This window comes from Lolium perenne, chromosome 5, assembly GCF_019359855.2.
Source record: "Lolium perenne isolate Kyuss_39 chromosome 5, Kyuss_2.0, whole genome shotgun sequence".
In the NCBI taxonomy this organism is placed as follows: Eukaryota; Viridiplantae; Streptophyta; class Magnoliopsida; order Poales; family Poaceae; genus Lolium; species Lolium perenne.
Genome location: NC_067248.2, coordinates 139707457 through 139720405, shown reverse-complemented (window position 1 = coordinate 139720405; position 12949 = coordinate 139707457). Strand labels below are relative to the sequence as shown.

At 43.7% G+C, this 12949-nt stretch overlaps 1 protein-coding gene and 1 long non-coding RNA gene across 2 annotated transcripts; both read right to left on the bottom strand.

Annotated features, from left to right (window-relative positions):
• Positions 1-1459: 1459 nt before the first annotated feature.
• LOC127300063 (uncharacterized) lies at positions 1460-4098 on the bottom strand. Its single transcript, XR_007850902.2, has 2 exons — positions 3788-4098; positions 1460-1690 (listed from the first exon to the last, which is right to left on the bottom strand). It is a non-coding gene; the product is annotated as an uncharacterized lncRNA (long non-coding RNA).
• A 5437-nt stretch (positions 4099-9535) lies between these two features.
• Positions 9536-10702, bottom strand: LOC139831612 (uncharacterized mitochondrial protein AtMg00810-like). Its single transcript, XM_071820913.1, has one exon. The coding sequence runs from the start codon at positions 10700-10702 to the stop codon at positions 9536-9538; it is 1167 nt and encodes a 388-aa protein (XP_071677014.1).
• Positions 10703-12949: the final 2247 nt, after the last annotated feature.

The window sequence follows — 12949 nt, the reverse complement described above, 5'->3', positions numbered from 1 at the left end:
CCATGGGTGTTAGGTATATTACAATGTAATCTAGAATATTGACTCTAGTGCAAGTGGGAGACTGAAGGAGATATGCCCAAGAGGCAATAATAAAAGTGGTTATTATATATCTTTATGTTTATGATAAATGTTTATATGTCATGCTATAATTGTATTAACCGAAACATTAGTACATGTGTGATATGTAAACAACAAAGAGTCCCTAGTATGCCTCTTAACTAGCTTGTTGATTAATGGATGATTAGTTTCATAATCATGAACATTGGATGTTATTAATAACAAGGTTATGTCATTATATGAATGATGTAATGGACACACCCAATTAAGCATAGCATAAGATCACGTCATTAAGTTATTTGCTATAAGCTTTCGATACATAGTTACCTAGTCCTTATGACCATGAGATCATGTAAATCACTTATACCAGAAAGGTACTTTGATTACGCCAAACGCCACTGCGTAAATGGGTGGTTATAAAGGTGGGATTAAGTATCCGGAAAGTATGAGTTGAGGCATATGGATCAACAGTGGGATTTGTCCATCCCGATGACGGATCGATATACTCTGGGCCCTCTCGGTGGAATGTCGTCTAATGTCTTGCAAGCATATGAATAAGTTCATAAGAGACCACATACCACGGTACGATTAAAGAGTACTTGTCAGGAGACGAGGTTGAACAAGGTATAGAGTGATACCGATGATCAAACCTCAGACAAGTAAAATATCACGTGACAAAGGGAATTGGTATCGTATGTGAATGGTTCATTCGATCACTAAAGTCATCGTTGAATATGTGGGAGCCATTATGGATCTCCAGATCCTGCTATTGGTTATTGGTCGGAGTGAGTACTCAACCATGTCCACATAGTTCGCGAACCGTAGGGTGACACACTTAAAGTTGGATGTTGAAATGGTAGAACTTGAATATGGAATGGAGTTCGAATATTTGTTCGGAGTCACGGATGAGATCCCGGACATCACGAGGAGTTCCGGAATGGTCCGGAGAATAAGATTCATATATAGGAAGTCATTTTATGAGATTTAAAATGATCCGGAAGGTTCTATGGAAGGTTCTAGAAGGTTCTAGAAAAGTCCGGAAGAAACCACTATGGAAGGCGGAGTCCCAAAGGGACTCCACCTCCATGGCCGGCCAACCCTAGAAGGGGAGGAGTCCCAAGTGGACTCCCCCTATGGGGGCCGGCCAACCCCCCACATGGAGGCCTTGTTTACTCCTATGGTATTTTCACCCCCTAGGGGTTTGGGGATGAGAGGGGATTGGGTGAAAAACCCCCTTTCACCCAATCCCCAATTTTCCCCTAATTTCCCCTCATTTCCTCACACCCTCCCCCACATCCTCTAGTTACTTTATTTTTTGGGGATGAGAGGGGATATGAGAGGATTGAGATCACATAATAAAAACTCAATCTTTGCATCCCAGGACGTGATAATGGACAATCAGTAAATTAAAAACCATGTCTTTAACATAAACTCGGTGTCATGCAATTATGTTATGCAATCTTCTCGAACAAGAACACACACATAAATAAATGTCGACCCAACACACATAAATAAGTGTCGACCGAACAGATGAGCAACCGCCGCCATAAACTCAGTGTCATGCAGTTTGAAGAACATTAGAAGTCATTGCCACCGAATTCCGGAAACCGCGCCGCCGCCAGAGGACCTCCAGCTAGAAAATACACGCAGAGGTAAAATTTAGTATTGATACATTGCTTACAGATAGTTTAATTGTATAGTAACTGCAACTAGGGAGCATCCTTATAATTTAAGGTAATTGTCAAAAGTAACAGAAGCTACGAAACAATAGAAAATTGATCAGTTTGACTGGTTATTCTTGCACAGTACTATAAATTTGAATCTCATAGCTGCATCCTTGGGCACTCAAACTGAAAAATGAACATGCAAACAATTTTAGTGGTCAGGTTCATAGTTCAGACATGATTGAATTGACCAACACGGCAGGCTAGAGCGCCTCCCATATAAAATGATGCTACATATCGATCATAGTATTTTCTAGCTCTGTTTCAAATACAGTAGGATGTTCAGAAAATGGTTTCTAGTGACGTGAAACCTGACCTAGTGATCTCTCTGGATATTAAGAAAGAAATATGAATTTATAATATCTAGGAAATTTCAGTAGAGAAACATGATGTACTCACTAACAAGTGATTGCATTCCAGAGCTAGAATGCACTCACCAGCACAGTGGCAAAAGGTCAAACAAAAAGAAAGCGTGCAATGGAAATGCAAACTAGACAATACAGAGTAGCATCAGGCATCATAACTTAACAGCGCTAGGGATCATACAAAAATGGTCAAGCATGGAGCTAGATGGAGAAGATGCAAAATCTGAATTCATCTTGTATAAATCCAGTATAGGCAAAACCAAGTGTGCTTTACTGACTGAAACTACCACATCACCGGTATGGCTAACTTTCAGAAGTTGTTCCCCTTGCTGTAGGTTGCTTTTGTGATAGTGCAATATTGGTAAAAGTAAGAACATGAACTCCTCGTCGTCTTCCTCTCTCCTCTTCCTAATAAGCTCTAGCCTTTGTGTATTCATTGCAGCACTAAAATAATAGCAATTAAAGGCAGACAATAAGAATACAAAAGCTAGATTGCATGGTTTCACATCAAGTACAAGCAGTAAATATGATTCATACCAAAAAAAGGAGTTCTCACAACTTCCCAAGATGGAGGTGGTTGATCCAATCCAACAATAGGCCAAGGTGCAGGTATCTATAAAAAAAAAACTACTTAATCAACATGATTGAATCATATGTGAACTACTACCATCACCATGGAGCTTCATAGCAAATGAACTACTACCATGCTGCATAGGATCATAACATCAGAAAATTGCTACATGGGTATGCACAATTCAGCAGATAATTCAACTAGAGAATGTTTTTGGGTGAGATGGCCAATGTCCTAGTTACTAAACTATAAAGCATTGCAAGCTGAAGTTCAGTTAAATCACACACAATATAGAATTGGCACCATGCATGTAAATTTAGGGATGTCAGGATAGTATAAATGATCAAGAAACCTTAGTTATGTAGAGAACTGATGCATGATGCAGTAATTAACCAGACATACTTTCAGCAAGAAAACAACACAGCTTCTACCTCTCTCTCTCCAAAACCATAGTAGTTCAGAAGTCTTTTACTTCAACATCGTATTGCACAATCTTGAACCAGCTAGTTTTACATTTTCAGTATCAGTGAGTTGTGTTGCAGTATACCAGATCAGGATGCCAGCTTGACAAGGTTACACAATAGCAATTTTCTACAGTGTGATGAACTAACAGGAAAAACACGTTTGCTACAGGGGTACAGGAGGATGCAATGATTCAAGAGCTTCCTCCAACTCTGAAATTTCCTTCCCAGCACCCTGGGACGATGGAGGAAACCAAGTTGCCCGATGAAACTAATTCGATGTTACTAGAATCTGGCCACTGATTCCGAACCCAGTCTTGGATCTGCGCCTCCTAGAACTTCTACTTCTTCATGGCCGACAACTGCTGCATCTACCGCAAACAATCGTATACTAATGCCAGTGTGTTTCATCGAACCCCCATATACTACTAGGACTAGGAAACTGGCGGCAACAAATACTGATGGCGGAGTTCACCGTCCAGGTCCAGCGAACGGCGGAGCTCATCTTGTCGGATCCGCAAGCTCCCGGAGCTCCGTCGCGGACGGAGGCAACAACAAGAAACCCTAGCTAGAGAGGAGGGAAAAGGGGGAGGAGGCGCGAGGACTCACCAGGACCAGTCGCCGGAGGAGGATCTCGTCGGCGCCGTCTTGATCTGCTAGTTCTTTCCCCGCCGCCGTGTCGCCTTTCCCCGCCGCCTATCGCCGCCGTTGCGTTGCCTCCGTCGCTTCGTTCCCCTTTTCACGACCGAAAACACGGGGTCGACCTCGTGGCTGAGAAAACCGGAGCGTGCAGCTTACCGGGTCGGGAAGATCTGGGATGGGCCGAGATGTTACCCAAAAAAACCAGAGAAGTAAACAGCCCATCCGGTAACTTTCGGGATTCGATCGTGGGCCGGTATTTTACCCTCCCAAACCCAAAAATACCAGACAAGTAAACAAGGCCGGAAGGGGGAATCCCACCCCAAGTGGGATTCCCACCTTGGGTAGGTTTCCCTATCACATGGAAGGTTTTGGGTTCGGGTCTTATTCGGAGACTTGTAGTCCAACACTTGGGGCTTCCACCTATATAATGAGGGACAAGGGGAGGGGGCCGGCCACCCCAACAACCACCAAGGTGGCCGCACCCCTTAGTGGCCGGCGCCCCCCTCTCCCCAAACCCTAGCCGCCCCCTCTCCTCCACTTCCCGCACGCTTAGCGAAGCTTCGCCGGATTTCTCCACCACCACCGACACCACGCCGTCGTGCTGTCGGATTCAAGAGGAGCTACTACTTCCGCTGCCCGCTGGAACGGGGAGGTGGACGTCGTCTTCATCAACAACCGAACGTGTGACCGAGTACGGAGGTGCTGCCCGTTCGTGGCGCCGTGATCAAGATCTTCTACGCGCTTTTGCAAGCGGCAAGTGAACGTCTACCGCAGCAACAAGAGCCTCATCTTGTAGGCTTTGGAATCTCTTCAAGGGTGAGACTCGGTAATCCCCTCGTTGCTACCGTCTTCTAGATTGCATCTTGGCTTGGATTGCGTGTTCGCGGTAGGAAAATTTTTGTTTTCTATGCAACGTTATCCTACACAAAGTACTAAATAAAAGTAAAGCAAGACAAAAACAAAGTAAAGAGATTGGAGGCGGAGACTCCCCTTGCAGCGTGTCTTGATCTCCCCGGCAACGGCGCCAGAAAACAGTCTTGATACGCGTACATCACGCGACCGTTGGGAACCCCAAGAGGAAGGTGTGATGCGTACAGCGGCAAGTTTTCCCTCAGTACGAAACCAAGGTTTATCGAACCAGTAGGAGCCAAGAAGCACGTTGAAAGTTGATGGCGGCGGAGTGTAGTGCGGCGCAACACCAGGGATTCCGGCGCCAACGTGGAACCTGCACAACACAACCAAAGTACTTTGTCCCAACGTAACAGTGAGGTTGTCAATCTCACCGGCTTGCTGTAACAAAGGATTAGATGTATAGTGTGGATGATGATTGTTTGCAGAAAACAAGAGAAGCAGTATTGCGATGGGATTGTATTCGATGTAAAGAATGGACCGGGGTCCACAGTTCACTAGAGGCGTCTCTCCGATAAGAATAAGCATGTTGGGTGAACAAATTACAGTTGGGCAATTGACAAATAAAGAGGGCATGACCATGCACATACATGTTATGATGAGTATTGTGAGATTTAATTGGGCATTACGATAAAGTACATAGACCGCTATCCAGCATGCATCTATGCCTAAAAAGTCCACCTTCAGGTTATCATCCGAACCCCCTCCAGTATTAAGTTGTAAACAACAGACAATTGCATTAAGTATGGTGCGTAATGTAATCAACAAATACATCCTTAGACATAGCATTGATGTTTTATCCCTAGTGGCAACAGCACATCCACAACCTTAGAACTTTCTGTCACTGTCCCAGATTTAATGGAGGCATGAACCCACTATCGAGCATAAATACTCCCTCTTGGAGTTACGTACAAAAACTTGGCCAGAGCCTCTACTAGTAACGGAGAGCATGCAAGATCATAAACAACACATAGATAATAGATTGATAATCAACATAACATAGCATTCACTATTCATCGGATCCCAACAAACACAACATGTAGCATTACAGATAGATGATCTTGATCATGTTAGGCAGCTCACAAGATCCAACAATGATAGCACAATAAGGAGAAGACGACCATCTAGCTACTGCTATGGACCCATAGTCCAGGGGTAGACTACTCACACATCACTCCGGAGGCGACCATGGCGGTGAAGAGTCCTCCGGGAGATGATTCCCCTCTCCGGCAGGGTGCCGGAGGCGATCTCCTGAATCCCCTGAGATGGGATTGGCGGCGGCGGCGTCTCTGAAAGGTTTTCCGTATCGTGGCTCTCGGTACTGGAGTTATTCTCGACGAAGGCTTAAGTAGGCGGAAGAGGTAGGTTTAGGGGCGACGCGAGGGGCCCACACCATAGGCCGGCGCGGCCAGGGGCTGGGCCGCGCCGCCCTAGTGTGGCGTCGCCTCGTCGCCCCACTTCGTATCTCCCCCGGTGTTCTGGAAGCTTCGTGGAAAAATAAGATCCTGGGCGTTGATTTCGTCCAATTCCGAGAATATTTTCTTACTAGGATTTCTGAAACCAAAAACAGCAGAAAACAGCAACTGGCTCTTCGGCATCTCGTTAATATGTTAGTGCCGGAAAATACATAAATATGACATAAAGTATGTATAAAACATGTAGGTATCATCAATAAAGTAGCATGGAACATAAGAAATTATCGATACGTTGGAGACGTATCACTCACCTCTCCTACCTCTCTCATCCATCCTTACCGGTGGCTAGGCTAAGAAAAATGAGAATGAACGTTGCACAAATAATTCTAGCAACAAGAACGAGAAAAACTAACAAGCCAAAAAAAATCGAAACAAAATGTGCCAGATCCAGATCCAGATCTAGAAATTTCAAATTTTAGTAGTGGCGCACCTTGTTTCTGTCCAGTGGCGCACCTAAGACGTTTAGGAGTGGCGCACCATGAAGCTAGTAGTGGCGCACTACCTGGTGTGCAACTGCTAAGCCAAATAGCAATGGCGCACCACTACTGCGCCACTGCTAATTGTTAGCAGTGGCATGATAAAAGTGGCGCACCACTAGTGCGCCACTGATGGCAAAAACATGTGCACCGCTGATTGCCTGTTTTCTAGTAGTGCAAGAACAAAAGGAACTACTCACACATGGAAACAATCAAGAACATCATACTCTTATGAATGGGATGAAAGTAATGGTATGAATTTGAATACAAATCCACAATAGAAATCGGGATTACAACTATGGTTGAAGGAGAACGGGATCGGTGATGGTGATGGAGATGTAGTGGTTGATGATGAAGGGGATCTTGCCTTGTCCTCTGATGATCCGTGTAGCAGCCCTGATGATGTTCCCAGAGGCGGTGTTTCTGTGTTTTTTGAAGCTGTGTGTCTCCGATCTCTTTGCCTTCTGTGCGAGACGAAAGTATTTGATGAGGCGGTGCTCCTGATACTGTGTACGGGCGGACGGGCGGGTCCCCCAGTACCGATGCCCGCTAAACGTACTAAAACTTATCCTCCTGTTTCCCATTCGCTCATGTGTATGGTTAAAGGCTTAAATGATTTTTATCACATCAAAATACCATAAAAATGATAGTTTTTATTGATATTTCATTATTGCCGTAATATTTCAATATCCTGCGTAGATAATCATAAGAGGGCGCGGTAGCGCGGTAAAATAGAAAAAAATCCTATTGCTACTCAGAGATATCTGTATGAAATAACGGTGTAAAAACATGCTAAAAATGCACTCATCAACTTCTCCAAACTAGACTCTTGCTCATGCCGGAGCAAGACATAAGCTTAATGGATAGAGTCATCTTTGTTCATGAAAGCTGAGTCGTTAAATAAATGAGGCATTTTTAAGAACAATGATTATAACATCGAATATAAAACTAGAAGATGAACCATACCATATTATTCTCATACTCAAATGACTTAAAGATCTCCACACCTTTCATACTCGATAGTATACATGCAGAGTATTTTCTTCACATATTATAAGATCATGAAGCTTAGGTTTTATATGAGAACTATGAGCGACTCTTTTTTATCTTATTTCTTTCTCCTTTCATAAATAATTTGATAGCATGAAACTTCTTTCACAATAATTTTCTTTTTCTAATTTTTTCTCTCTCATATAGTTAAACCAATCTTATATTTACTAATTGAAGACTCCCTAGGGGACACCACATTAATCCTAGAGGTTAAGAATTTTAATCCGTCCGATTAATGTATGATGTGTTTGCCGCCATTGGATGAAAGCGGCCTTCTGTCGTACGCGCGTGAATTATGCTCTCCCTGATATCTCCACGTTTCTATAAAAAAAACTAAAGAAAACGTGAAGCTCCTCCTAGATCTGACGATGAAGACTTGATTTTGGAATCGATATAGCCGTGTGGCCTGCCGCCGATTGATTCGGCAAGTGCACGGAAGCAGCAACATCTGCCTCCCAGCAGCAACAGAATCAATAATTAATGAGACTGTCAACATCGGATTTGTGCAGGAATTTCCCTCAGCGCTGGCAGGAATTGGCTCTCGGGCAAGCGGCATACCCAGCGTTGTCTTCTCCATTGCTGGTTCAACTGAGTAAAGGTGAAACCGCCTCCATTACGACAAGAAAAGCATGTTCCCACATTGACGTTACAAAACTAAAATCTTTGGACACGAGTTCCTCTCGATTCATGTAGGTCTTACGGAAGGTGATCATATAGCTTCGAATCGTTGGCAACCATCTCGAGCTTCACGTGTGCACAACTGCACATCCGGCATCCTATCCTCCTAGCACCTTCATGTGCGGAGGTGCACTTAAATCAGCTCCATGGCTGCACCAACTCAGGTTAGGATGGTATAGACTGGTCAATAGTTTCAAGAAACTCCCATAATCATTGATCTATTGATAGAGTGGTAGGCAACATCAGTTATATTTTCAGCAAATTATTACCACTAGCACATACATATAGATTATTATTACCCATAATTCTTATCAACCTTTTGGCAATTGTTAGTTTTGGTTTTATTTCGATATTGAATCTACCGTAGGATTTGGTTTTATGGAAAACTCAATATGTATTACCGTAGGATTTAGTTTTGTGGCCCTTTAAATCCTACTCAATATGTATTACCGTAGGATTTAAAGGCCACAAAAAGTAAGAAACAAACTCCACAGAGGTGGAAACGGACGATCCCATGGAAATAAAAGTATGGTGTGCAAGGTTTGTTCAGAGCAAGCAAAATGCAGACACTAGGTCTACTTCGAATGAGAAAGTCATTTCAGCAATGAAAAAAGTGGTAAATGCCATAGCTCTCCAACTTAAGTGAGTATGCAGGCAATGGAAAGAGAAAGCATGTTTCTATAGAGTATCAGGCCTATGTCATCCAAAGAAAATAAACAAATGAATAGTCTTGCAAATGAGTGGCATGCTGTTCCTTCACTTTATAATAGACACAACAATACACATAGAGCACTGGAGGTCAATTTGGTATAGGATACATCAAGGAACACTATGAATATAGATATACATAGTTCAGAGAAACCCAACCAAAAATGATGACACGAGATCTGATGAAGTAGGTAAAGAATTATACTACTATCATCACATACCCGGAAGTCCTAGAAATCCACAACAGTACCACCAAGATGCTGTGGTGAGTCAAAAAGAATTATTTGCCGTGGTTTGCCCCAACCGGCTAGCATCATTATATATGGGTAAATACTTGTACAACAAGAATACACACGGTAGAGAATACCGGAACACACACGTTACCTATACAATGCCATATACAACTCTAACAACCCCCCTCAATCTAAACCGTCGTGAACAAGGTTGAGATTGGAACTAAAACAGCGTAGTGTGAGCTGAGTGACTGGCTTGGTGAATACATCAACCAGTTGGTCGCCGGTGGAGATGAAGCGAACATCCAACGCACCCAAAGCAACCTTCTCACACACGAAGTGAAAATCGATCTCGATATGCTTTGTGCGGGCATGGAACACCGGATTTGCAGACAAATAGGTGGCATCAAGATTGTCACACCATAAAACAGGAGGACTGGAGAGAAACACACCCAGCTCCTTTAGCACAGACTGAATCCACATAGTTTCAGCAGTGCCATCCGCCAATGCCTTATACTCTGCTTTAGTACTAGAGCGAGAGACCGTAGGTTGTTTGCGAGAACTCCAAGACACATGGTTAGAGCCAAGAAAAACCGCAAAACCACCTGTAGAACGACGATCATCAGAACACCCCGCCCAATCAGCATCAGTGAAAATACTCAGACCGGTGGAGGAAGAACGCCGAAACCGTAAACAAGTGGAAACAGTGCCTCTGATATACCGGAGAATGCGCTTTACTGCCTCATAATGAGCAGTAGTGGGCTGCGACAAGTATTGACACACCTTGTTGACAGCAAAAGACAAGTCAGGACGCGTCAGGGTAAGATACCGCAAACCCCCAACAAGACTCCTGTACTTGAAAGCATCCTCCGAACTGAGCAAATCGCCTTGATCTTTGACCAACTTATCAGACACCGACATGGGAGTAGTAACGGGCCGACACTGTTCCATGTTGGCGCGATGCAAAAGATCAAGCGCATACTTATGCTGCGACAATACCAGCCCTTCGGATGAATAAGCAGCCTCAATGCCCAGAAAATACTCCAGGGGCCCAAGGTCTTTGATAGGAAAAGACCCAGACAATGTAGCAACAAGCCTCTCAATAGCCGAGGAAGAAGATCCAGCCAAAACAATGTCGTCAACATACACAAGCATATAGATCACAACTCCCTGATGAGCAAAGATGAACAAAGAGGTATCTGCCTTGCTAGCAATGAAGCCAAGCTGATGAAGCCTGTCACTTAACCGGGCGTACCAAGCGCAGGGCGACTGTTTGAGACCATAAAGAGCAAGCTGCAACTTGCAAACATACTGAGGGTGCTGCGAATCTTCAAAGCCAGGGGGCTGCTGCATGTACACCTCCTCTTTGAGAAAACCATGGAGAAAGGCATTACTCACATTAATTTGACGAAGACACCATCCACGAGAAACAACAAGAGAAAGAACCAGGCGAACAGTGATTGGTTTAACCACAGGACTGAAAGTATCATCATAGTTAATACCGTACTGCTGTGTGAAGTGATACGTCTCCAACGTATCTATAATTTCTGATGTTCCATGCTTGTTTTATAACAATACCTACATGTTTTGTTCACACTTTATAATGATTTTATGCGTTTTCCGGAACTAACCTATTGACAAGATGCCGAAGTGCCAGTTCCTGTTTTCTGCTGTTTTTGGTTTCAGAAATCCTAGTAAGGAAATATTCTCGGAATTGGACGAAATCAACGCCCAGCATCTTATAATTCCACGAAGCTTCCAGAACACCCGAGAGGGACCAGAGGAGAGCCACAGGGGGCCCACACGTGTGGGCGGCGCGGCCAAGGAGCCAGGCGCGCCGCCCTACTGTGTGGTGGCCCCGTCAGCCCTCCGACTCCGCCTCTTCGCCTATAAGTTGCCTCCTGACCTAAATCTTCGACACGAAAAAGCCACGGTACGAGAAACCTTCCAGAGCCGCCGCCATCACGAAGCCAAGATCTGGGGGACAGGAGTCTCTGTTCCGGCACGCCGCCGGGACGGGGAAGTGCCCCCGGAAGGCATCTCCATCGACACCACCGCCATCTTCATCACCGCTGTTGTCTCCCATGAGGAGGGAGTAGTTCTCCATCGAGGCTAAGGGCTGTACCGGTAGCTATGTGGTTCATCTCTCTCCTATGTACTTCAATACAATGATCTCATGAGCTTCCTTACATGATTGAGATTCATATGAGCTTTGTATCACTATTAATCTATGTGCTACTCTAGTGATGTTATTAAAGTACTCTATTCCTCCTCCATGATGTAATGGTGACAGTGTGTGCATCATGTAGTACTTGGCGTAGTTTATGATTGTGATCTCTTGTAGATTATGAAGTTAACTATTACTATGATGGTATTGATGTGATCTATTCCTCCTTTCATAGTATGATGGTGACAGTGTGCATGCTATGTTAGTACTTGGTATAATTGCATTGGTCTATCATGCACTCTAAGGTTATTTAAATATGAATATCGAATGTTGTGGAGCTTGTTAACTCCGGCATTGAGGTGCTCTTGTAGCACTACACAATTAGTGGTGTTCATCATCCAACAAGAGAGTGTAGAGTGGTTTTATTATGTGATCATTGTTGAGAGTGTCCACTAGTGAAAGTATGATCCCTAGGCCTTGTCTCCAAATACAACAATCACCGCTTATTTACTGTTTTACTGCATCTCTACTTCCTGCAATATCTCCCACGTCAACTGCACGCCAGCAAGTATTTTCTGGCACCGTTACTACTGCTCATATTCATTCATACCACTTGTATTTCACTATCTCTTCGCCGAACTAGTGCACCTATACATCTGACAAGTGTATTAGGTGTGTTGGGGACACAAGAGACTTCTTGCATTGTGATCGCAGGTTGCTTGAGAGGGATATCTTTGACCTCTTCCTCCCTGAGTTCGATAAACTTTGGGTGATCCACTTAAGGGAAAACTTGCTGCTGTTCTACAAACCTCTGCTCTTGGAGGCCCAACACTGTCTACGGGAAAAGAAGCGTGCGTAAACATCAAGCTATTTTCTGGCGCCGTTGCCGGGGAGGAAAGGTAAAAGGCACTCACACTCCGGTCCCAGGTAACTAAGTTATTTTCTGGTGCCGTTGTAAGTGCTCGAAGATATTTCCTTTAGATCCTGCAATTGCATCTTTTTGTTTCTTGTTTTTATTTCACTAGTTAGGCATAATGGAAATCAACATGGAGCTTTTTAATCTATTTCTTGAGTTAAGACATTGATTGTTTGCTGCGAAAGTTAAAGAACCTATGGAACCTTATTTGCGTGCTAGTAATGATATTAGTATGAACGCTTTGAAAACCATTGTTGCTAATGATATGGAAAATACTAAGCTTAGGGAAGCTGGTTTTGATGAGCATGATATTTTTAGTCCCCCAAGCATTGAGGAGAAAATTTACTTTGATGATACTTTGCCTCCTATTTATGATGATTATAATGACAGTGGTCTTTTGGTGCCGCCTACTATGGAGAGTAAATTTTGTTATGATTATACTATGCCTCCTACACTTGATGAGAATAATAATGATAGCTACTTTGTTGAATTTTCTCTCACTACAATTAATAAGAAT

Coding starts and splice junctions, on each gene's coding strand:
- LOC139831612 (XM_071820913.1), bottom strand. CDS start 10,702: ATGCAGCAGCCCCCTGGCTTTGAAGATTCGCAGCACCCTCAGTATGTT.